The sequence below is a fragment of the Haliotis asinina genome, chromosome 16 (assembly GCF_037392515.1).
Source record: "Haliotis asinina isolate JCU_RB_2024 chromosome 16, JCU_Hal_asi_v2, whole genome shotgun sequence".
Lineage (NCBI taxonomy): Eukaryota > Metazoa > Mollusca > Gastropoda > Lepetellida > Haliotidae > Haliotis > Haliotis asinina.
Window position 1 is genome coordinate 15,961,409 of NC_090295.1, and position 27,620 is coordinate 15,989,028.

General features: G+C 40.7%; 1 protein-coding gene and 1 pseudogene across 1 annotated transcript; one reads left to right on the forward strand and one right to left on the reverse strand.

Annotated features, from left to right (window-relative positions):
- The first annotated feature begins 618 nt into the window (after positions 1 to 618).
- LOC137268441 (BTB/POZ domain-containing protein 6-like) lies at positions 619 to 24,668 on the forward strand. The gene is made up of 3 exons (XM_067803008.1): positions 619 to 681; positions 22,974 to 23,226; positions 23,929 to 24,668. Exons 1-3 carry the CDS (start codon positions 648 to 650, stop codon positions 24,536 to 24,538), a joined length of 897 nt encoding a protein of 298 aa, XP_067659109.1. The 5' UTR covers positions 619 to 647; the 3' UTR covers positions 24,539 to 24,668.
- LOC137268700 (uncharacterized) lies at positions 14,906 to 16,309 on the reverse strand (annotated as a pseudogene).
- Positions 24,669 to 27,620: the final 2,952 nt, after the last annotated feature.

Below are 27,620 nucleotides of genomic sequence, written 5' to 3' on the forward strand. Positions count from 1 at the left end.
CACTCACTCACTCTCGTTGGATTGAACTATTTTGAACCACAGCTCTTCGAATTCGTGTCCGTCATTTATCATATTCTCTTCCACCTGTTGTAATGACCTGATTGCGCGTTGGAATTGGGAACCCAGTCTCTACTGAATCGTCGTATAAACGTAGATACGCCTTTTCTTATTGTGAACAGTGTTGTACCCCGATGTTTGGGGATTTCCACGATGTAAGACAAAAACGTAATTTGTATCTTAAATATCATTTAAAGTTTTGATTTTGCTAACCCTGAGTGATAAAGATATATTCACCTATTTCACACAAAAATATCATGTGATTCCTACAAAAAATAGCGTTGATAACATCACATCGGCGAAACTGTAGCCGCTTGCCACATCCGGGTATTTCGAATGTGTTTTCGACGATGAGCCATACTTGTACCTCCGCACAGCGTGACACTGTTTTGATCATGCGGCTTCTTGTTTTACACATAACCATAAACAGCAAACGACTGATCTCGCCTTCAGCTCGCCTTCTCACAAACCTAATAACAAGTGCAACACACTCAGATAAAATATCATATGACTCCTGCACGTGACCCCGACAGGACATAACAGGAGTTTGCTTTCACTTTCGATTTGGCTGCAACTGCGCTGTTGGCAAGATGTATCACCGGCGTGGCTTTATTATACGGGAAGGTAATGCTATTCTATACTTTCACAAATTTTACTTTGCTTGCCAAGAGTTCGTTCTGCAAAGTAGCCACAACATGTTTCCCACTGACATTCGCAATATTGGTTCGAGCAAGAAGGGCGAACAGACGTGGCTTTGCCTTGGGTGCGCCGGATCCACAGGCAAACTGTAGCGCAAGTGGGGTTGCCAGCTTCCGGTTCAAAGCAGTGAAGGAACAAGTTATTATTCCGAATGGAATACATAAAGAATTACCTTCCATGCTTCATACGCCCACTACGCCAGAAGTGTGTTTATTGTAGAATACATGTTACAAAAGATGTAACAACAACGCCGACACTTTAGACAAATACATTCCAACAGAATCATGATAAAATGAGGCAATATGGTGTATCTTTATGATTTCTGCTTATTCTTGTTCCTTCACTCCGTAGCACCCGTGGCGAGCCACCTCCTCGTGGTGGGTGCTGGGTCACGCTAAGAGCTCGCCGACACCCCCGTAGTGGACCCGGGGGGACATTTGGTCCACCAACCCGTTTGCCGTGGGTTGCGGCCTGTGTCGGCGGAGGAGGGGATCCTGGTGGTTGAGGGCAATAGGGGCCTGCAATCGTGTTCCTGTTGCTCAATACACCACTTTGGCCCTGACTTCGCCTAGACGGGTGGTCGAATAGGCCCGGTTCGACCAATCGGCTGGTCACGCCAAGCCCTGTGCTACATTTGTTTACTGTTGTGAGAAAATTACGAAATTATAACATGTCTAAAGACTTGGCGAATGTTTTGATCTTAATGTTGTTTGTTTTTGCCTAGAGTCGTATGCCAGAAGGCGGTGGCTCATGGGCCAATCTGGTGGAACTATTAATCTTTTAATTTTTCTGCTGGAGTATATCATCCGGGTATCCTTGGTGCTGCAAGCTGGAGATCCGCTTGTTTTTAGCATTGTCCTTGTGATACTCCGTGGTGGGTGGGGAGCTCGGATGATGAAATCTCAACCCTAAATATGACTTATGAAATCCCCACAAAAAAAACCAAACGTCCTCTTGAAAATGATGTTGATGATAATGACCTTCGACCGTCCAGATCAATTGAGTTTTGGCCACGCTTTCTTGTGATCGAATCTGCTGATAAAACGCCTCTAAGATTGAACCCGTTCGCAGTTGCCAAAGGTATTCAAGGTATTGCCGGGGAAGTTAAGAACATTAAACGGCTACGTTCAGGTGCACTGCAGGTTGAGTGTGGGAAACGGCAGCAGTCAGTCAATTTGATGAGCATAGAATCGTTTGTTGGAATTCCGGTTACTGTATCTGTTCATAAGACGTTAAACACGAGCAAAGGAATCATCAGAGACCGTGATCGGTTGTTTTCTGACATGACAGAACTTGACATCATGACTGAAATGAAAGATCAAGGTGTGCTCGATGTCAAACGCTTTTCAGTCCGCAAAAACAATGAAAGTGTTCCAACCAATACTTATCTGTTCTCCTTTTCATCTCCGACAGCTCCAAAATCACTGAAGGCTGGTTACTGCAACATCAAGGTTGACGTGTACATTCCGAACCCGCTCAGGTGTTTTAAATGTCAGAAGTACGGCCATGGTGTAAATACTTGTACATTGTCCGTTGTGTGTGCCCACTGTGGTGAGAAGACACACACAACAGAAGATTGTACCAGTGATTTTAAAAAATGCACCAACTGCTCAGACGACCATTCCTCATTTTCTAAACAATGTCCTGTTTGGAAAGAACAAATGGAAATAAATAGAATCAAATTCACTCAAAATATCTCTTTTTCCGAGGCCAAAAATATAGTAAAAAGATCTGATCTTCCAGAAAGCTATGCTGCAGTAGCAAAAACAACATTGGAGTCACGCTCTAAAATAACAAAATCATCCACAGGCTGCCAAACTACCTTGACTTGGGTAAATTGCGATTCTCCACAGCTTTTGTACCCTGCTATATCATCACAGACTGAGGAACCACTCCCTAGTAGCTCAAAGTCGTCTTCTGATCACAAATCATCATCATCTCAGTCACATTCAAGGTCTCAATCAACATCTGATAGTCAGCAAACGGTAAAAAGTAAACCAAAGCCAAAGCCTGATGCTTTAAAACAACACAGTAGCAGAGCTCCTAAGGGGTCACAAAATAAAATTCAGTTGTACAATAAATATGGGTCTCTTGAAGATATGGACGTTTCTGAAAACGTCCATTCTAGGGCACATAGCTTGTCGCCCTCCAAAAGAGTGCGGGGTAGATCCCCAATAAATCCCCACAAAAGATAGTTTATTCCAATAATATTGTACAGTGGAACTGCAGAGGATTGAGGACTAATTTACATGAATTACAGCTATTAGTCCAAGATTTTATACCTTCAGCGATATGTCTCCAAGAGACATATTTAAAACAAACAGATACATTTAATTTTCGTCAGTTTAATGCATATCATTGTTTTGCACCTCCGGGTGATCGGGCCACTGGCGGATCATCCATTCTAGTGAAACAAAACGTTATTCAAAGCCCTGTTTCACTTAATACTAATATGCAGGCTGTTGCAGTGAGAATTACGTTACATGTAGCGTTTACGCTATGCTCTCTTTATATTTCTCCGTCTTCGACGTTTGCCAGAACTGATATTCAAGCTCTATATGATCAGCTCCCGAAGCCCTGTATTATAATGGGAGATTTAAATGGGCACAACCCACTCTGGGGTAGTGTAACTACAAACACTAAAGGGAAATTCTTGGAGGACTTTTGTTCTGACAATGATTTATGTATTTATAATGATGGTTCCAACACATATTTACACCCTGGTACAGGGACCTATTCTGCTCTTGACTTGTCATTGACAAATTCAGAACTACTTAATGAATTCGAATGGTCAGTCCACGATGACCTCTGTGGAAGTGACCATTTTCCTACTATGTTAAAAGCTGTAACTGCATCCGATGTTCCTCCATCATCAAGACGAAATTTTAAAAAGGCTAACTGGGCTTTATATGAAACACTGTGTGCTGAAAAACTTAAACCTGAAAGTTTTATTGACGTTCCCGATGCCATTAAATCTTTTTCTGATGAATTGAATTCCATAGCTGATGAGTGTATACCAAATTCCTCTGTAGTTCCACACATAAGAAAACCATGGTTCAACGATGAGTGCAAACAAGCTAGGAAGGCAAGGAAGAAAGCTGAACATTATTTCCGTCGCCATCCTATGGTGCATAATTTAAATAAATTTAAAATTTTAAATGCTAAAGCACGGCGTACATTTAAACAAAACAAACGCCAATCTTGGCAAAATTATGTGTCCAAAATAAATTCTCGGACACCTATGTCCAAGGTATGGAACATGGTCCAGAAAATCAAAGGTAAAGGTACTAAATCTACTGTCCATCATCTTAAACATGGAGATCAATTGCTTACTGATAAATCAGATATTGCTGATAAACTAGGTGAAACCCTTGCTAAACACTCTTCCTCTTCAAATTATGTACCAAAATTCCAGCAATACCAAAAACAAGAAGAAAAGAAAACTATTAATTTCAATTCTGATAATGGTGAAGATTATAATGAAACGTTTTCTATTTATGAACTCCATACTGCTCTTGATCAAGCTCATGACACTGCTACAGGAGCTGATAACATACATTATCAACTCCTGAAGCACTTACCGGAATCCTGCCTAGAAACTCTTCTCAATATTTTTGACGATATTTGGACATCGGGTAACTTTCCTCCGTCATGGCGTGACGCCATAGTAGTACCAATACCTAAACCTGGACGTGATCATACGGATCCGTCCAATTATCGACCTATTTCACTAACTAGCTGTGTTTGCAAGACCATGGAACGCATGATAAATAATCGACTTGTTTGGTACTTGGAAACAAATAATCTTATCACAGATATACAATGTGGTTTCCGTAAAAACAGAAGTACTGTCGATCACTTAGTGCGACTGGAATCATTTGTTAAAAACGCACTAGTTAATAAACAACATGCTGTGTCTATCTTTTTTTATCTTGAAAAAGCATATGACACAACCTGGAAACATGGTATTTTGAGGGATTTACATGACTTTGGTTTGCGAGGTCGTTCGCCTCAATTTATTGCCAACTTTTTAAATGACAGACAATTCCAGGTCCGTGTGGGTTCTACCCTGTCTGATCATTACAATCAGGATCAGGGTGTTCCACAAGGCAGTATTTTATCTGTCACTCTTTTTAGCATCAAGATCAACAGTTTATCAAAAGTTTTAAACGATTCAATAGATGGATCGCTTTTCGTGGATGATTTTAATACTTCTTGCCGAGGTAAAAATATGCATACTATTGAACGGCAGCTGCAGTTGTGTTTAAACAAAATAAATAAATGGTGTCTTGAAAACGGCTTCAAATTTTCGAAGTCCAAAACTAATTGTATACATTTTTGCAGAACATATAAGCCACATAAGGACCCTGAACTATCTCTAGATGGCACTCCCATCAAAGTTGTAAAGGAGGCCAAGTTCTTGGGATTAATTTTTGACTCACATTTAAAGTTTCTACCACATATCAAATCCCTCAAAACTAAATGCCTGAAGGCACTTGACTTGTTGAAAGTCGTTTCAAATTCTAAATGGGGAGGGGACCAAGCTACCCTCCTGCAACTTTATCGATCACTGATCCGGTCAAAACTTGATTATGGCTCCATTGTATATGGTGGAGCCTGTAAAAGCAACCTGAAACTTTTAGATTCTGTTCACCATCAAGGTCTAAGACTTTGTCTTGGCTCCTTTCGGACTTCACCTGTTGACAGCCTGTACGTTGAGGCCGATGAGCCATCTCTTGAGCAGCGACGTATCAAATTAGCTTTACAGTATGTAACAAAATTATATTCCAGTGAGTCAAACCCTGCATATAACTGTGTTTTCAGTCCTCTGTGTGAGGACTTATACAATATGAAATCTTCGCTTGTACCGCCTCTTGGTTTAAGAATTAAACCATTTCTTGCTGCTGCCGGCATTGAGCTGGAAAATATAGCTCCTTCCCGGCTTCTTTCTTCTCCTCCTTGGCAGTTGGTTAGGCCCCAAGTGGACCTAACACTGACCACATTTAAAAAACCAGAAACTAATGAATTACAGTATAACCAAGAATATAATGAATTGAAACATAAATATAGCAGTTATAAATCCTTATTTACAGATGGGTCCAAGGACGGTGGCGCAGTAGCTTGTGCCACTGTCATTGGATCCAGAACAATATCTTCTAGATTACCAGACAACAGTTCTATTTTTACCGCTGAGGCTAACGCCATATTAACAGCTCTTAAATATATTCAAAGACGCCATAAACATAAACAATATATAATCTATTCCGACTCTCTTTCTTGCCTTCAGGCTATTAAAAATCTTTCTTGTAAACATCCACTTTTAATTGAAATTATTGAATTATATAATGATCTTGCTACTGGCCAATACGACATCGTCTTCTGTTGGTTACCCAGCCACGTTGGCATTTCCGGTAACGCAATGGCCGATCTTGCTGCTAAGGCAGCACTCAACAAATCTGTGACACCACTTCTTAGTCCATACTCAGATTATAAAGCTACAATAAGATCTTATATCCGTGATCTGATGCAGAAGAAGTGGGACACCCAAGTAGGTATAAATAAATTACATGAAATAAAACCTTATATCGGTTATACTTACTTGGGTTGTCAGTCCAGATTTGAGGAGGTCATTATGCGACGATGTCGCATTGGCCATACGAGGTATACTCACGAGTATCTATTAAAAGGTGAAGATCCTCCGTTTTGTATCCCTTGTGATGAAAGAATCACAGTCAAGCATGTCCTGCTTGACTGTGTTGAATATTCCATCACAAGGGATAAATATTTTAATTCACGAACTTTGAAGGATCTTTTTAATTCTGTTAGCTTTCATTTAATTATTGCATTTTTAAAAGATTTAGATTTGCTAAATGAATTGTAAATAGATAAATATTTTATGCTTGGGAGTTTCAATTAGTAACTTAGAGTGTTAGTGGCTGTATCCTCGAGGGGGGTTAAAGCACTGTAAAATTATTGTCCTCCTGAGAGGGTACGTAAGACCCAAAATATTTGAAGTCAAATTTGATCTTCCATTTTGTCTTAGCCGTAGAATATGTGTCATTTTAATTTGTGGCTAATCTTGCATACAATCACCAGCAGCTGAGGGGATGATGTAAATCCAGCTAGGGACCATGCAGGTAGCAGAAGTACTGTAAGTCCCCATGGCCCCTAGTATGGTGATCTACCTTCAGTTGTTGGTGATCTATATAGCCTGTTTTTATATTGTATTGTCTGAATAGGAATATTAGTTTTAACTTTTCACGCTAGTTTTATTTCTTATTGTGATATTCTAGTTGTTTTACTGTCCTTCGTCGACAGGTTTTATCATATACATAGATTCCTTTTTAAGAATGCTCTCGTCACGATATGGCTGCAATACTGCCGATGTGACGTTAAATGTTAACTCACTCACTCACTCACTCCTTCACTCCGTTGAGCCGGAAGCTGGCAGGGGTAATGGAGGCAAAGAACGGTCTGATGTACCACGAGTGGCGCTTAAAATGTTGAATAAAACATATTTCATGTGAGTAATTATTAAATATGGGGTTGGAAATCGGAGAGCACAACCTAGTGAGGAAATGGGAGTGTACCTTTGATGGTGGCGATATTTTATTTTGACACGAAACGTACTTTTTGAACCGAAGTGAGGGAAGTGTGTTGCCAACCTTTGCTCGCTTGGCTCGCATATATGAAGACTGGTCAAATTCTCTACGCTGCGCAACCCCACTTGCGCTACAGTTTGCCTGTGGCCGCATCAAACTGGCTCGTCAGTCAAAAATAGTCTATCGCAAAAGTTAATGTATGATTACATTTCACTCTACGGTCTCGGTCTAGACTTCCTCGCAGAAAATTTCACAGAGACACGTGAGTGCATACTCTGTGCTGTAAACACCGAAATAGCCGAAAATCCTCTTCTTGTTTCAACAAGGTTGGTATGTTACATATTTATATTTTTCACCACGTTTGCGTCGAAATACATTTTCCTGAAAATATTTTGCGGCTAAGGTAATTATGACAAAGGGAGAAATATAAAGAAGTTGTCGTGGGACAAGGGTTAAATATATTCCCATCCATTTATTGGTATTGATCTGACCTTTGTCCATAATATACGGTCAACTACTTTCATGTTGACATCTTGCCTTCAGTCGAATCAATCAAGCATCTTCATGGATCAGTTTGTGAATGGGCGATCTTTTTGAATTTATCTTCCCTTCACTAATCCGCTAGGTGCGCTGATCCGGACGGTCCAACCTTAAAGTGACAACGCATGTTGTATGCGCGATGTGAGCCGTACGTGTTACCATTACACTTAGAGACAGTTAACCAGTATAGCCTTCACCTTCATCGGTAACGTTCACGGCGGTGCATGGACCGAATTTCTTTTCCCTTTTACAATGATATATTAAGTGTTATGTCCTAAAATATTTATTCCATGATTCTATGACACACCTTGGATAGGCATGACTGTTTACTTAGCAAGTATGAATCGCGAAATGGCAGTTCGAAGCGAGACGGTGGAATCAGCTGATCGTTTTCAGGTCATATTTTGTTGACGTTTTGCAATCGATTATTTAAGTCTGGCAGTAGATGTCTCAGTATCACACATTTAAAATTGCAGTGTATTTTCAGTGTATATGTACTCAAATCATTTTAGTATTACGGCCGATATGGCTGTATTCGTGGAATTTACAACGGCGGGAGCTGATGCGGTGCGCGAAATGTGAAACACTGAAAGTCTTTTCATGTAAATTTTATCGGGTCGTTCATGATGGGATTAGGATTTTAGACAACACAGATATTTAGCAGGAACAGAGGAGAGTGAGAAACAATGGTCAAGTAATTATAAAATAACAGTAACGAATGAATTATGTCAATCATCGCCTACATGTAGCCAACTTTCAAATGCGATAAACATGGGCATAACTAAAATCTCCTTTTTTATGTCTGTCACGGTTTGTGATGCATGAAATATAAATTCACTGTATAGGCAAATAATGCATAAAGATATTGCACATTTCTACAATGACTGCTTTTTAAGTATCATCAATTAAGGGTATAAATTAACGTGTTTTGTTTTTCTTAAGTTTTAATAAAGGAAATAACATTGAAATATTAATTTATTAAGCATACTATTTCAGACACAGAAGAAGCAAAACTACCGTTAGGATATATCAATGATTAGGAGACATCATTATGTGAAGTTGCCCGGCAGATGGGTAAATCAAAAAGTGTAATTTCACGCCTGTGGGATAAGTACCGTCAAACGGGTGTGGTTGCAACGAGACCTGGGCGTGGTAGACCAAAATCAACGACACCACGACAGGATCGTCTCATTACGTTAATTGTTCTACGCGATAGGTTTAAATCGGCCCCTGCCATCAATAGAGAATTCCACACACTCACTGGAAGACGCATTTCAACCTCAACCGTTAAAAACCGACTCTATCAAGCTCGTCTGAAAGCAAGACGGCCTTTTAAGGGTGTCACCCTTTCAGCTCATCATATGCGCCAAAGATTGGCATGGGCTAGGCAGCATCAGGGACGGGCTATGCGCCACTGGCGTTACATCATGTTGTCTGATGAGTCAAGGTTTTGCCTACGATTCACAGATGGCAGAAAACGTTGTTGGCGTCGGAGCGGGGAGCGATATGCTAGAGCAGCAATTCTTGACCATGATCGATATGGAGGTGGTAGTGTCATGGTTTGGGGTGGAATTACACATGACAGACGATCAGATTTGGTCATCATTAACGGAGCCATGACTGGTCAGCGATACGTTTACCAAATATTGTGTCCTGTTGTGGCTCCATTGGCTAGAGTTATCGGCCGAAATTTTGTATTCCAAGGTGATAATGCCAGACCACATCGGGCCCGAATTGTCTCCGCTTATCTCCGACAAGAAGGTATCCAGACATTGGACTGGCCCTCTAAGTCCCCAGACCTGTCCCCAATTGAACATCTGTGGGACGTTCTTGGTCGAAGGGTGTACGCCAGGGACCCAGGACCCGCAACCTGGCCCAGCTTGGTGCAGCTCTCCAAGAGGAATGGCGGGCACTACCACGGGCAACCATCCGGAAATTGATTAACAGCATGCCATCAAGGTGCCGTGAATGTGTTGCCCAACATGGTGGACACACCAGATATTGAACTTGACGCCTAAAATTGATTTAGTGGATATTTAAAGCAGTTTCAAATTCGCTATTACTTCATTAGTTCCCTTATTTCTCGTCGGTAGTATATATAAATGCATAAACATATCTTCACATGATAATTGTGGGGTTAAATTCGATTTTATATCATCTAAAACATATATTTGATAATAAACACGTTTTCTGTGTTAATCGCTAACAAACATACATGACCCAAAATTTTCTTTAAGTACTGTTGAAAGAAAATCAGAAAGTTAGATAGTTAAAGTTGAACAGTAAATTGGCTGTCACGGAAATATTTTATCAACTTAATGTTGCCAAAACAAGAAACATATGAAATATATTTCTATCATACACATCCGCTTGGGCGGTCATAATATGTTGTTCGTTGAGAGAAATCACATATATAACACGACTCACAATACTGACTGGTGGACATATTTTTCAAGGGGGAAATGTTTCATTTCAAGCTGGTAATTGCTTGGATAATAGGTGTATGGCACTTGTATACGTAAACATAAAAATATACAGTAGTATCAGAATTTAAAAACAAAATGGATTCAGATGAGTGAGGAACTGCTGCACAAAACGTAATATATACGTTTCTAAGTAAATGTTACATTCTATAGAGAACTAATTCAATTGTCAGGGATGTGTAATGATCATAAGTTCTCGATAAAGAACTTCCAGGGGATGCTCGTTCGCCGGAGGTGTATCCTGATTTTTTTGCACTGAATCGGTGGTTGTATAGGAAGTATTTGTAAGATTTTAATGTGGCAATAGTTAAAGAATTACCGTTGGGAACACCATAACGGCTGATAACATATAAAAAAGAATTTTCATTATTTCACCGATGCTACGACACCCGAGACTTGCTCTGTGTTCTGTCGTAGGAAAGGCCGTGACAACATAACGACATTTCATGGCGTTTTCCCTGATATCTTCTATCGTGTCAGTTCGTACTGCATTTGGAAATTAAACAACGGATGTCTTTCTAAACTAAAAATCAAAGCAAAACACGCGTCAGTTAATGGCTTTTCGTCGTAAACGATGATTTTTTCAGTTAAGGAGACCACGGCAACGCGTAAGCTGGGTCTGTCTTTACATGTAGCAAGTTGTCGCAGCGCACATTGACTCGGGGACCAGACCGGAAGCGAGACGTTGGACCGTCGCTTTTATCGTTGACGTAGTGTTGTCTTAAGGCTATGTTGCTACAGTGGGGAATTAGCAACGGTAGGCAGGTCAAGACTGGCTGGCACCTTAAACAACAGAGAAGGCTGCAAAGTCGTACGTTTATTCGGCGGAGGCAGAGTAATTGTACAGAGATAGAGGCAGTATACAGAGGTTATACAGAGGTAGTCTACAGAGGCAGTTTACAGAGGTTATACAGAGGTAGTCTTCAGAGGCAGTTTACAGAGGTAGTCTACAGAGGCAGTTTACAGAGGTTATACAGAGGCAGTATACATATTCACAATAATCATTAAATAACGTGCACTTATTATTCAATCATTATGAGAATGTACTTACTAAAACTGGCATGTGTAAAACACAATAATAGTACGTTTAGTAAATTTAGAATTTAGTTTTAGAATTTACAGAGATGATACAACTCATTTTAATTGGCACGTGTCTGCAGCCAAACCGACATTATGAGTATGCGTCTCTGAATGTGGTAACGTTGTAGTTTTTGACATTGGTACGCATACTCATAGTTGGGATATTGCCGTGCAGACAGTGCTCAAACACATTAAAACATATATACAGATATGTACAATCGCTAGAGGGGATGTTGTCAGTGAGAGTTAAGGATACGACCATGAAGACCTATTCCTAAGTTTACCTAGCATATTTAGATGATAAAAGATCCATTAAGTTCACCAAGAAGAAATGTCTTACCTTAAACAACAGAGAAGGCTGCTGAGTCGTACGTTTATTCGGCGGAGGCAGAGTGATCCAGCCTTCGCCGACCGACGTATATATACGGCCTGCTACTGTTACTTCACAACATTTCAGGTTGACAGGGTTACAACGATGGTCACCCTGGGTGGTTGTGTTATTATTTACGATTACGTTAAAGACGCTTGCCATATTGCCTAACTAACCCTTAGCGCACAGTAAGACCGACCATGTGTGTCCGCTTTATGACGTAAGGTTAACACACGTGGTGCTGCCCCAGGGAGCGTGACCGTTTACGCCAGCCTGACCAGACTGACTTGCATAATAGTCTCAGGCTCCTAGTTGGAATGAAAGTGTAGTCAGCCACATACGTGAAATATATATATCTTGTACGTGGTGGTCAGGTAGTACAATTTCAACCCTGATTTTACTTTAGAAGTGTTTAGACTAGATAAGTATACGGTGTAGTTCCTAGCGAGAAAATATGTAGTAAAAGAAAGCTATGACAATACCCCTCAGCGCTGGAAAGCTTTTGTCCTCAAAAGCAATTGGCAACCACAAAAGTTAATATAGGTTATCTTGATAAGGTGTACAAAGGAAAACAGTCGTAAAATACATTGAGCAACACTGGATAATACAAAGGATAATAGCCAGGAAGCAGTCGTTATCCTGAAGCAAATTGATGGATATAAGCAAGGTCAATAGTCATAATATACATGGTAAGAAAAGGAAAACTTGACATAGTTCTTGCATTGACAATGGACACAAAAAGGTGCACAGGCATTACTGGTAATTCATTGGTGTACCGGAAACACTCCTCAGTGAAACACATGTAGTTACTTAACTTCTAAGAACTGTGTCACCGGAAGATTTGGATACAGAGACGTAGGTTTGGTTACATCGTCCTCTAGGACTTTAAAATAGCCACCATGAATTAACAATATGTAAGTATTGACCGGCTGGGTTAACATCTTTCCAAGTTTGTTGGCGGTCAAAAAACTTAAGCGAAGTTCATTAGGTAGGTGGAGGAAGGTGTCAGTAAGGTGATTTTTTATACAGAAGTTGGGCCATTCTAGAGAGAGACTTGGAAAGAAGTAATCGGTGACCCTAAGATTATGGATATAAGAAGGGGCATTGATGGTCCAGTAAGAAGGACATAGGGAAAGAGTAATAATAGGGATGGTAACACAATCTGTACCGGTGGTGATTTCCAAGACTAGACAGTTTTGAGTAGACTTTCGTTGTTTAATTATGAGGATGATAATGACAAGACAGAGCAGAACTGATATTAAACCTAAGAGGATTGAAACATGATATTCCGTTAAATCGGGAAGAATCATAGTGTCTGGTTTTGACGTTGTGGTTACGAGTTGTTTGTAATCAAAAGAAGGAGGTTGTAAGGAATGGATTGGTTTGGAGTTAGTAACCAGAGCTAGAGCAGTAGATATAGAACGTAATTCAATGAACAGCCAAATAACGAGAATGACAGATATAGATGACATGACAGTGCTGCCGATGGCAATCAGAGCATTTGTGTCAGGCCATCAACTAGGGATGTTGATCTCTCAATGGAGTAAAGGTTCTGCAAGGTTTTGAAAGACAGTTTCATCTTCCTTGGCCCTGTCGGCCATTCTTTTGAGACTCAGGTGATCCTGATTGTCTTGTGCCAAGAAGTGAGAGAAGTTATGAGAGTAAAGACGAAATGTAGGAATATTAGTGATGGAGATGGTTCGTTTAAAGGTTGTATCACCAGCAATGGCGGAAAGGGAATTTTCATCAAAGAAATGTTGAAGAAGTGCAAGATTGACAGGATGTAAGCGTGTCAGATGAGTCGTGCTATTGGTGCAAGAGCTGAAGGATGCGGGGAAGAAGATAGTTTCTGTTGAGACCGTACAAGAACGTGGGGATTTTAGAAGGCAGAAGGAACAGCCTGTAATCATCCGCTGTGTTGAAGGACAAGTTAAGGATAGGGTAGGTATATGGTACACTAACACAGCTGAATGGTCAATCTCAAGTAGAGTAGGAGGGTGAAGTTTTGTTACGTAGCGGAAGTTACAGAGCTCTTTGACTTGTGCTCTGTTGTTTTGGAAAAGAGCAAGTTCACAAGATGGGACAGTAACAGGAGTTAAAGAGATCCTGAAGGGACACTGAAGAATGTTCCGTCCTTTACAGGTAGAAATCTGGGTGTCTGAAAGAGTGACATAATATTGGTTATCTTCACTGACCGCAAAGTATGAAGGGACGGATAATAATTGGGTCGAATGGAATGATGTCTCATTGACCGGAACAGAAAGAGTGATAATTCTATAAAGATGCAATGGTTTGCCAAAGGAAGAAAGCGGAAATTTGATAGAGACATATAGACGGTCATCTGCACGTGTATATATATAAACTGACCTTGAGAGAAGTAGAAGGAGGGATCTTTCTGTAGAAGTAGAAAGTTGTGATGTTTAGCTGAAAGAAGGTTTGAGAGATGATGAATAGTTTGGCGGAGAGTTTCTTCAGAAATTAGGAGTGGTGACAAGCGATTGTTAACCAAACTGAGAACGCCCAATTTTAGTTCTTCTAGCTGATGGTCAATAGTAGATGCCTTCTCTATTTGGTCCATAAGAAGCGCTGATAACGCAACAAACGAGGACTTTAAGGAATTGGTATCTCTGTTAAGAGTAATTGTTGCAAAATGGATAGCATCATGGTTTGTTTTGATGGCTTTCATGGCATTATGGAGGCGAGAGTCAGTTAAAGACATATAAAAAGACAAATGTTTGGCTTGTTGTTGTAAACTATTTGATACTAAATTTTCATGACTGACCAGTGCATTGATATGCTTAGCAAGAATGTTTACATCATTTGTGGTGGCTGTTCCAAACAAGGTTTTGGAAAAGCTTCCAACAAAATTAAACAATCCACGCTTTGACCGTGAACGGGCATGTTGTTTAGAAGAGGGTATCACACTAAACAATAACTTCCTGGTGGCATCAAGTTTCGCCACACATTTAGTTTGGACAGCATTCAGATGTGTCTGGATCTGCCATATCAATGAACAAGTTGCATTTCCAGTATGGCATCCCTGCATAAGCGGAAGTGATGGTGAACGAGGGATGTTAATCTGGTAAGTATGAACCCAATGTTCTGTTGAGAAATCCACTGGAATATGTGGTTGGAAGACCACTCCATAATTCAGTCGCTGGATGGGCTTGGTTGATGACACCGTTGTTATGTAGAGCAGAAGGCCTATGAAAAGTTGACCCAGGCACATACCTATGGGAGAAATAGCAATGAAGTAGAAGCAAAAACGAGGGTGAGAAAAAGGTAAAACAATGATGTGATCAGGATCATTAACCACCTTGGCTATCCCTACAATCTTACTCCAACTGATAATCATTCTCACACATGTATGCTAAGGCAACAAAGATGAATAGTTACTGGAAATAGCGACATATAGACATACGTTTTCGCTTTCTGCCTGCTTGAGTTTTCCTAATATGGAAATCTTGTTTCAAACCCTGGCCAAGATTTTCTTCGGGTTCCCAAGTTGGGCTTTTGTAGTCGCGCCATTTGATACAATAGTGGCGTTTACCATCAATCATTTTGCATTTCAGAACTTTCTGGACAGGATATACTTGACCTGGTGTCTTTTGTGATGAAGACAATGATGTGCTTGGCACTGTTGATGGTGGAGACTGGTGAGATGTGGTTGGTTGCGGAGAGGGCGCTTTGTGTGATGACTGTGCATGTAGTGAATGATTAGTTGACAGAGGAATCAATTGATCCAGTGATGACTGACTAGCTAGTCGAGGTCCGTGTGTAGAAGACCTGTTGACATCAGAGCCTGTGAGGTCCTGTGCATTATCCTTTGTCCTTATTGTGGGAGGAGCACGGCCTGGCTCATCGGTCATTATTGAGTACTGATTTGTGCCTGACTGGCTTGAGCCGTTGGGTATGTCTGCCCAAGGTAGGGCGTCTGATAATGGTTGCTGGGGGCCATCATTCCGTCTTAACATGACTGGTTTGAGTCTGTTAGCATGCACCATCGATTTATGTTCCATGTTATCAGAACATCGATGAAGCTTGTAAGTGTGATTAGGTCCAACCGCTGAGATACAGAATGGACCTTTCCATGGTTGGGCAAGTTTAGGCGAAAGACCCTTTGTCAGAGCTGCACTGTGCAGATACACTGAAAAGTTTGGCTCTTGTGACTTCGGGTGTTGGTATGCCTTGTTTATTTCTTGACTTGTCTCCATGTTCTCTCGAGCAATTGCTTTGGCCACTTTGAGATTCTCGAGTGGATGTTTCTAGTGCATTTCTGCATCTTTGCCAAGTGACGGTTTGGGCAGTAGTGAGATATCGAATGGCAAATGCATTTCTCTACCAAAGAGGAGATAGTGAGGCGAGTAACTGGTGGACTGACTTGGTGTGTTCCTCATTGCCATAAGTACACATGGGAGTATGTCAGCCCAGTTTGACTGGTCAGGCTTGCAGTATGCTTTCAGTACTTGAGCAATAGTGCTATTACACCTTTCTACAATTCCATTAGTCTGTGGATGATAGGAGCTTGTGTAATGGTGTCGGACCTCGAAGATCTCACAGATAGCATTGACCAATTTGGAGGTAAACTGGCGTCCTCTGTCTGTGAGCAATGTTCGTGGTGCACCATACCACGTAAAGACCTCATTGAAGAGAACTTTAGCAACTTCAACAGCATCCTGAGTTTTCAGAGGAAAGGCTTCTATCCACCGTGAAAATGAATCAATAGCCACAAGTATATACTTGTGTCCTTCTTTGGTCGTAGGAAGGGGTCCAAGAATGTCCACGTGAAGTCTTGAGAAGTTGTCCTCAATGGGCATTGGCACCATTGGAGCTGGTTTGGAATGAGTGAATCGTTTGGACTTTTGGCATTCTTCACAGGACTTGATGTAGTCTTCTATTTCTTGGTACATTCCAGGCCAGTAATATTTTGTCATGATGGCTTGACGTGACGAGTCATGACCAAAATGGCATCCACCTGCATTCGAATCATGGTATGCATATACCAGTTTCTTTCTGTCTGCTTTGGGTACTGCAAGCTGTGTTACCATTGGTGGTCGGTTGGTTCTCTGTCCTCTACATTTTGGTAGGAAGAAATGATAGAGTATGCCCTTAAGGAGTACATATTCCTGTGAACGTCCTCGTAGACCATTGATTTGAGATGCTGTGTAGCTTTCTGTTATCTCACCTTTTTCAAGGTAATCAATGATAAGTCAGAGGTCACTTGAATTTCTTTGCCTCTCAGCTAGGTCATTGTCGGGAATGTCTGTGTCGACAGATTGTACGAATGGACCTGCTCGAGGGGGTTCTTTGTGATACACAAAGTTGACAGAAAGATGTTGTGACTCTGGTTTGTCTGGATGACTGGATTCCTTTTCAAGATGAATAGCGGAATTAGAAAGAGAAGGTTTCATGTCTGGATAAATCTTAGGAGGTACTTCAGACATGACCACTTCAGCATAGGAAGGTCTTTTGGAAGTAGATGATGGTGAAGAAGGTTTAGTGACAGTTACTGGAGGAGATGGAAACTCATCCGTAACAGGTGCAGTGAGCGATTCAGGGTATGGAAGTCTTGATAGAGCATCTGCATTGGTGTTTGCCTTACCTGCTTGGTGTTCTATCTCAAAGTCATACTCTTGTAGCATGATTGACCATCTGGCAAATAGACCTGATTCTGCTTTAATATCTTTTAACCATTTCAGAGAATGATGATCAGTGATGACTTTGAACTTCCTAGAAGCCAGATATACACGGAAGGTTGTGATGCCTTCTAGGACAGCCAAGCATTCGAGTTGGGTAATGCCCCACTTCTTTTCAGAAGCATGCAGGGCACGACCTCCATAGCAAATGACCTTTTCGCCGCCTGATGCATCTCTTTGTCCAAGAATGTATCCTAGAGCTGTTGTCGAAGCATCTGTTGTAAGGATATAAGGTTGTTCTGGATCTGGGTATGCTAAGATAGGGGCTGATGTTAATGATTTCTTAAGATGAACAAAGGCTATTTGGCATTCCTCTGACCACTGGAAAGGAGTGTCCTATTGGAGAAGATTATACAAAGGGACTGCGATTTTTGAAAATTTTGGAACAAATTTTCGGTAATAGCGAGCAAGACCTAAAAAGTGCCTAATGTCATGGACATTTTTAGGCTGAGGAATGTTGTTCACAGCTTCAATTTTTGTTTGGTCCACTTCTATACCATCTTTGCTGAAAACATGACCAAGATATGTAACTTTTTTCGCTGCAAATCTACACTTACTTGGTTTCAAAGTTAGGCCTGCTTCTTTCAATTCTTTCAATTTTGAAAAGACACATCTAAGATGTTGTAAATGTTCCTGAAAGTTTTTGCTATAGATGATAATGTCATCAACATATATTAATATATATTTCCATTTCATAGCTTGAAGAGCTCAAGAAATTGTTTGTTGGAAAGCTGTGGGGGCATTTTTAAGTCCAAAGGGTAGACGGTTGAATTCAAACATACCATCTTGGGTGATAAAGGCGGATTTGTCCTTTGTCTCGGGGTGTAGTGGCATTTGCCAAAAACCACTGGCACAGTCTAGGACGGAAAATAATTTGGCATGTTTTTCACCAATTGCATCGACGACATCGTCAAAATGCGGAAGAGGGAAAGATATTGGTTTGGTGATCGCATTGAGTTTTCGGTAATCTACCGCAAAACGATAGCTGTTATCAGGCTTTTTAACCATGACAACGGGAGAACACCATTCTGAAGTGCTGGGTTCAATTATTTTGGCATCTAACATCTGCTGGATTTGTTTCGAGCACTCTTCCCTGACTGCTGCTGATTGTCGGTAGAACCCTGGTCTAATAGGCATAGCATCTCCAGTTTCAATTTTGTGTTCATGAAAATGTGTTTTACCCAACTGAGACCAATCCTGGGCAAAAACAGATTTTTGTCATAGAAGGAAGCACTCTAATTGATGTTTCTGTGCATCAGTGAGGTCTGAGTCACTGAGGTCAAAGGATAGTGGGTTCGATGATAGAGAGTTGACAGAAAGAGAAGCAGGTTTCTCTGTTGATAAGGTGTATATGAAAGAAGGGTCAAGGACAGAAGCAGAGGCAACAACTTTACGACAACTGAGTTTGACTGAATGGCTGTTTGGATTGAGAAATCTCATGCAAGTTTTACCGCTGACATTGTTGATTAGACATTTGGCACCTTGTAACTTAAGCTTCTGTAAGCATGGGAAAGGATTCTAAGAGAAGGAGTTTGTCTGATGGACACCGTGAAATATGGACTGGAATATCTGCCTGAGAATTGGGTTGGATATTGACAGTCCGTGGAGGCCTAACAAGTCCTGCATTGGTTGTAAACAGGGACACTGATATAAGGCCGTCATGAAGATTGACTGTTCGTGCTGACAGATCTATGGTAACTTTGTTAGTCTGCAAAAAATCCATACCAAGGATGACAGTATGATGTAATGAGGAAAAGACATGAAATGCCTGAGAATACTTAACATGACCTATGTTGATATCAAGTGTAGTTGATCCAAGGACAGGATGTCATTCGCCACCTACACCTAATATCTCAGTTAAGTGAGACTGTTGTAAATCAGATTCTGAAATTCCTATTTTGTGTAGGAATTTCATGTGAATACAACTAATTGTAGCACCTGTATCTACCAAGGCTGTAGTTTTAACTTGTTTGACCTTGACCTGGATAGTATTTTTTGTAAGGGAGGTAACTAAAGATACCTGTTCTGGTTCTGACGTTTTGGGAACAGAGTGTCTACCACTATCTACTGTTTGTCTTGGATAAGAATTAGGGATGGGTTCATTAGCACTGACTGATGTTTTGGACTTTAAGGGTTCGGGTTTTAAAGGTTTTCTGTGGTGCCCGACTTCAGAGGGACTCTGAAAATCAGGCCCGAGTTCCTATTGCTGATTTACCTTAGCAAAAAAAAAGGCAGACATACAGAGGGAACGGGGGTGACCATATCTGCCACAGAATTCACAATATGTTCTAAAATGGGGGCAGCGGGTATGATCCTGACACGAACCTCCACAGCCATTGCATCTGCGTTGAGGTCTGTCATACTGAGGGTTGGGATGGTGCTGGGCTTTGTTGAAACGAGTTGGGAAATTTGGCTGATATGAATGGGGTGGATGGCTGGGGTAATTTGACTGGCTAGGTGGCACTGACTGTACATGGTTGGGTTGGCTATGATACAAATGTCTATTTTGATGGTGAGGTCGATGCTGGTATTACTGGTAGTTCAGGTGCCGGTGTGATCTCTTCCTTTGTGCTGGCATAGGAGCAGGAGTTGTTGCAGCTACTGTCTGTTCCTGTCTGACTTCCAAGAGGGACTTCACAAGGCCAGACAGCTTGTCAACTTGATCGACGAGGTTCACTTGAGAGGCCATGGTACTTTCATTTGCCTTCTCGGCGAGCTGGGCATGGTGGCGGACTTCTTCCATGGATTTGGGCTCCTTGTTAAACACCCACTGCTTGAGTGATGGTAGAAGTCCATTGACTGTGATGGCTACCAATAGTTTAGCAGGGATGCCTGCTTGTAGTGTGGCTTCTTGCACCCTGCTGAGGTAATTTTCTACCGTTTCTGATGTTTTCTGACTCATAGAAAAAACTGTTAGGTCAAAATGTCCTGACCTGCTGAACCGTTCTAGAAAGGCTAGCTTCACTTCCCTCAGGTCGGACTTGTGCTCGTCCGACAGTGACTGGTGCCAGTATTTTGCCGGGCCATCAAGAAGGAACGGAAGCATCAGGCAAGCCTTTTGGTCAGAAGCTTGTTGCAGTTTTGTCCATGATTCAAAGTCTGCCCACCACGTAGTGGCGTCTTGTGTTCCAGTGTAGCGTGGTAATTGTAAATGGGACATGGCTGATGTTGCTGGAGGGTCGACTGAGGCTGGTGTTGACACGTTCGAGGTGTTTGAAGTAGTAGCTGATGTTCCTGCCGTGGCCGATGATGTAGTTGTTGTTGGTGATGATGTATAAACTGCCGTTGATGATGATGTTGACTTAGATTCTAATGGTTTTTGTATCGTGGAGATATTGGAAGGTTCACCATTGAACTCACCATGGTAATTGCGGAGCCTCACTCTGTAGTTTACTGGTGTTCAGCCAGTCTTTGACCTGGTCCAGGACGGATCCTCTCACCAGTTGACGTAGTGTTTCTTAGGGCTATGTTGCTACAGTGGGGAATTAGCAACGGTAGGCAGGTCAAGACTGGCTGGCACCTTAAACAACAGAGAAGGCTGCCAAGTCGTACGTTTATTCGGCGGAGGCAGAGTAATTGTACAGAGATAGAGGCAGTTTACAGAGGTTATACAGAGGTAGTCTTCAGAGGCAGTTTACAGAGGTAGTCTACAGAGGCAGTTTACAGAGGTTATACAGAGGCAGTATACATATTCACAATAATCATTAAATAACGTGCACTTATTATTCAATCATTATGAGAATGTACTTACTAAAACTGGCATGTGTAAAACACAATAATAGTACGTTTAGTAAATTTAGAATTTAGTTTTAGAATTTACAGAGATGATACAACTCATTTTAATTGGCACGTGTCTGCAGCCAAACCGACATTATGAGTATGCGTCTCTGAATGTGGTAACGTTGTAGTTTTTGACATTGGTACGCATACTCATAGTTGGGATATTGCCGTGCAGACAGTGCTCAAACACATTAAAACATATATACAGATATGTACAATCGCTAGAGGGGATGTTGTCAGTGAGATTTAAGGATACGACCATGAAGACCTATTCCTAAGTTTACCTAGCATATTTAGATGATAAAAGATCCATTAAGTTCACCAAGAAGAAATGTCTTACCTTAAACAACAGAGAAGGCTGCTGAGTCGTACATTTATTCATTCGGCGGAGGCAGAGTGATCCAGCCAACCGACGTACATATACGACTCAGGCCTGCTACTGTTACTTCACAACATTTCAGGTTGACAGGGTTACAACGATGGTGTTGCCCCAGGGAGCGTGACCGTTTACGCCAGCCTGACCAGACTGACATGCGTAATAGTCTCAGGCTCCTAGTTGGAATGAAAGTGTAGTAAGCCACATATATATAAAATATATATATCTTGTACGTGGTGGTCAGGTAGTGCAATTTCAACCCTGATTTTACTTTAGAAGTGTTTAGACTAGATAAGTATACGGTGTAGTTCCTAGCGAGAAAATATGTAGTAAAAGAAAGCTATGACATCATTATAAAAGGAGAGTTATCGCCGCTCGCAACAAAAAGATCGCCCATTAAAATTAATGCTAATTAAAGCAATGGAACAGGGAAATGATACGATTATACATATACCCATATTGGTGGAGACATTGTTGAGTGGTAAACTCATTTACTCGCTGTGGCGACAGCCACCAGATATTGCGTAGCACATTTATAAAGGCATGCTCGTATACATGGTCTGTGAGTTATCCGCCACACTGAGCAATATTCCAACAAAGTAAAGGTGCAACAAACGGGAATTTGCTTCATATTCTACCCATGTCACCAATCAAATCCTCTCTTCGGCATGACAGTCGTCGATTTACTTTCATATGGTCATCGACTCCAATTATCAAACATGAATATCATGGAGTGACCTACCTTGGAAACTGCGCAACTGCTGACATGACAATTCTTGTGCTAATATTGAACTTTCTGCATAAACATGTATTGTTAAATAAACTCTCATAATTAAAATCACAGGCAAACTGTAGCGCAAGTGGAGTTGCGCAGTGTAGAGAATATGACCAGTCTTCACATATGCGAGCCAAGCGAGCAAAGGTTGGCAACACACTTCCCTCGCTTCGGTTCAAAAAGTATTTTTCGTGTCAAAATAAAATATCGCCACCATCAAAGGTACACTCCCATTTCCTCACTAGGTTGTGCTCTCCGATTTCCAACCCCATATTTAATAATTACTCACATGAAATATGTTTTATTCAACATTTTAAGCGCGTAAAAGCGTATTGTTATTGGAATATTGCTAAAAGCGGCGTAAAACTAAACTCACTCGAAGCGGATTCTGAAGATAAAGTTCAGTATAACCGAATCTCTTCTGCTGATTTTAATTCATTACCTCCTAGTTTGCTAAAGCCTTTATATTAATACATATAAGAATAAACATCTTCCGAGTATTTTCAACTCCACAGCTCCTGCAACTTCGGCTCCCGTTGACAACCCCGAAGACACTGTCATTGGAAGTAACAGACGGATGTTTGATCAACAGCTTGCGTGTGACGTCAATTTCAAGGTCGGGCAGTCGAGGTCTCCCGTAGGTGCCCACAAGTATGTGCTGGGTGCCAGAAGTGACGTCTTTTTCACAATGTTCAACGGGTCGATTCCACAAAGTGATGACGTCGATGTTCCTGATATAGAGATTGGACCTTTCAAGATATTCTTACGGTATGGCCGTTATCATTTCTTTGTCGCTTACATTTTCAGACGAGACTGGTATATTTTTCTGAAAGGGATTTTGAAAGGATCGTAAAGAAGAAAGTTTGTTAAACGCAAACTAGTGTTTGAATCCATGCCTTACTCATTCTCGCTTTGGGAATACACGAAATCAGAAACTCTGACCATTTTTGAAAAAAGTATGTGACACATCACGGGTGGATCTAGAGAAGGATTAAGAGCCGACAGCATTTTCATCAACAATAACTGAAAACCCTGAACATCCGGATTCAGACTTTTCAGAAGACTTGGATCTTGACGTGGATGTTGGTTTTTCTGCAGATGAAAACTAGTCAGTCATTAGAGTTGAATTACACTCTTTATCTAAGTTTGTTAGTAGTCACATTTTCGTATACTGGGAATTACTTAGGACGTGCAAGACGTATTGCCAGCCACATTCTGATCAGGATTCACAACCTGTCTACGCTCTCATAACGCTTAGATGGTCGTAAGTTCATGTTAATGTAGAGTACTTACAACTTTCTAAGCACTAAGCACTAACTTCGAAAATCTAGGCTGTGGGTCTTTAGGGCCACCAGCTTTTCAGGGTTAAGGGCAAACACTACCTGAGGAGCACTTCTCCTTAGTATTTGGAATTAACACACACACTTCTGAAAAACCCTGGACCCGACACCCTTCTTTTGTTTGTTTCAGCTACCTGTACTGCGATGAAGTCCTCATTAATTCGGACAACGTGCTCTCTGTCCTTTACTGTTCAAAGAAGTATAACGTCCAGTCTCTGGTGACCAAGTGCTTGGATCTCGTCAAGAATATGATGTCTGTCGACAACGTGTGTTCCTTGTTCGAACAAGCTCATTTCTTTGACGAGCCACAGTTGTACCAGAGTTGTCTCTCTTTCATTCACCAACATGGGACGGACGTGTTGCAAACTGACGGATTCATTCAGCTCTCGCGCGCATGTGTTCTTGACGTCATTTCCTCCGACTCTTTGGCTTGTGAGGAACGCTACGTCATCGAGGCAATGATTGGCTGGGCAGAGGCGGAATGTAAACGTCAAAACGAGCCTGTACACGATTCGAATTTGAGGAAAATTCTTGGTGAACTGCTTTTCCAAATTCGGTTCAGTCTGCTTGACATCTCGTATTATTCCTCAAAGCTTTCTACTCGAAAGATACTGACAGATGCTGAAAAGGTGACACTTTTTCAGGCTATATCAGGCACAGCAGTAGGTACAATGAAGTTTAATGGTAAAAAGCGGACGGCCCATTGTCCTCATTCAAGGGGGGACATGTTGCTAATGTAAAAAACAACCAAAAAAGCCGAGTACAATCCATACATGAAATATTACCTTAAATGACGTTACGCTCCATTCATACTCTTTATCACCACCACATTGTACATTTACATGTCAATAAACCCGTATGACTTTCACAGTTTATTGTATGCAGTTATATATCTATAACTCGTCACAACGGTACCAGAGCTCCAGTTAGGCTGCGTATTTGCGTAAAATACTCTATAGAAAAGGTGAAATACGCAAGAAAAGTAAATGCCAGCGAATTAAAAAATACGAAATACTGACGTTTACGCTATATCAAGATAACAATGCAACAAAATCATGTTGCGTGATCGTATCAATTCAAACCTATCAACGTTTATCCATCTCTAAATATTCGCGATAAAAGAGCTTGATTATTTCTAAACGCAAATAAAATGAGCAACAGATATAGAATATCAATCGTGGTATGTTAACCTCCTCACATATCGGCCCATCTATAAAATAATTGGGACCAACTCAAATAACTCTTTTCTGTCTAAACAAATCTATTATGGTGAGAAAGTATGGCAGAAAGCTTCTACACGCTCAAAGGAAGATATCTAGTTTTTACGCTTTACAACCAGAAAACTACTTCATCAGTGGACTGGTGGATGAATTAATAGACAAGTACTGTGTTTCAAAATCAGAATCAATTGGCGATGATATTTTAAATGAACTTGTATCATTACCTATTCGCGACATGGAAGTGAAACAACACGATGGGAACAAGTCTTTTGAAAATTAAAAATGAATGTAATAGTTAAGTCATGGCTGTTATATCATCTAATATCCATATTGGTATCGCCAAAATGGATGCTGTTATATATTATTTCTTACAACACAAGTGGATAAAGCTGCACTGGGTTAGTCATAATTTAGCATTATTGGGAGGATTTTGTCTTATCTAATAAATGAATGAGAAATGTGGCACCTGTTATATTTGTTTGAAATGAATTCTCAAACTTTAAAATACATCTAAGAGTATAGATACCCACTTGAAAATAGAAATATCCACTTAGGTTCATATGTATGTGTATCATACCCACGTGGACAAAAGCTTATCTGGAGCTCTGATCCCCATAGCTATGTCTGCCACCACATCAATGCAATGATGTTGTTTCTTTATCTATCCATTGATGTTCTTTATCTATCCATTGATGTTCTTTATCTGTCCACTGATGTTCTTGAACTATCCATTGATGTTCTCTGTCTATCCATTAATGTTCTTTATCGGTCCACTGGTGTCTAATCATATACAAGTTCTCATTTATATGCAAATTACCACCAGGTCACACAAATTGAATTCCCACCGACATGAAATGTAACCAACAAATAGATAAATGCTCACACTGCAACGAAAGAGACACACCAGAACACATCCTACTGCACTGCACACACTAACGACAACACAGAATGGTGCTCCAGAGATCGCCGAACACGAACACCCAACACTACGAACTCTCCTAAGCAGACTATAATAACTGTCAAAACATTAGGTATATTTCATATCTAAACTAGCCTCCTTAAGCTACAGACTAAGGAATATACTTGGAAGATACATTTAGGCTTCACATGTAGGTGCTACCTCAGTATAGCATGTGCTTTATCAGAAGTATAACAGTGCAATGTACACATTCATGACTATTATAAAACTCAAGATACACAGACAATATATAATCTCGATTTATACCTCGTTAATAAGCAACAAAATTAAAATTGTACATCTTACAGAGCTAAATGTACAAGAATACTACATGTGAAATGTGTTTCACATCTAAGTCAATATCTGTGTCGGTACATGTTTACCAAAACATAAACAATGATAATTTGCACATTACTTGTCAGCTTGTCAGCTTAGAGATACATTATATAAATTGCAAATGTTATATTCAGAACTAGTGGCATCTTTAAGGAAATAAAATGTGTCTGTAGAATTGTACCTCTTACAGTGCTAAATTTACAAGAATATTACATATGACATGTGTTGCATATCTAGGTCAATGTCTGTGTCGGTACATGTTTGCCAAGAACATAAACACTAACAATTTACACATTAATTGTGCTGCTTAGAGATGCAACTTGCAAAGGTCAAATTTAAAGTTAGTGCATCTTTAAAGGTCACCAGAGACCATATAATAGAGGGACGGCCCTCTCCAACAGTTTATCATTAAGCATCAGCGCTACGGTCTGGCATGTAACTGATACACATCGACACCCTGCTGCTAACTTCCGGTATCCGGAACACATGCGCAGCAGATGCGCAGACATTCGCAAATGAGTACTCTGGTAACCACGTAAACAATATTGCGTAATATCCGGACCGAGAGTTAATTCCTTCGCTGGATTTCACTGGATGCGACTGACAGTCAAAGATTACATGAACAGCTCCAATAAACTGATTACAATAATCGTAATCTCTATCTTGTCTCTCAGAAGATGTCAACTTTGCAACTGTCGCACATGTCAACTGACAAAATCGCTGAAAATGTGTATCGTTCGCGAAATCCGTGCCGTTTTAGGCCAGTCATGTAACAGATTTTTTTAAGTATCCGTTGCCACTGGTTGGTTGTTCACTAAATGACGCTATTAGTCTCTGATTTTGATTTCATATTAATTTGCGTAACTTTATGAAGCTGATAGTCCCAACGAAACATGATTTCACGTTATCCACGAACGTTACAGTAATCTTTGTTTGAATGCCAGTTTGGGGCTGACAGTGATAATGCTTTCGGAGCCGTACGGAGACATACGCACATTATAATATATTGGGGTTTTTTTGCAAAGGAAAGCTACTCAGAACTACTAAAGCCACGAGGACCATTTTCATAAACGTCAATGTACATTACATACAGTAACCGTGTATAGTTGATTTTGTGACCATTTGACCTTTTCTTTCACAGTAGATTGAGAGGGAATGAAACAAAGACTTGAGAACTTAAACTTGTCGTGATGTAAAGGTCGTGAAGCATCCCCTCAAACACACCACCCGCTGAAATTAATTATTCTCATAGGGTTCATAACTGTATTTTTATCATGACACTTACCATGAAAAAAGTGTCACATACCT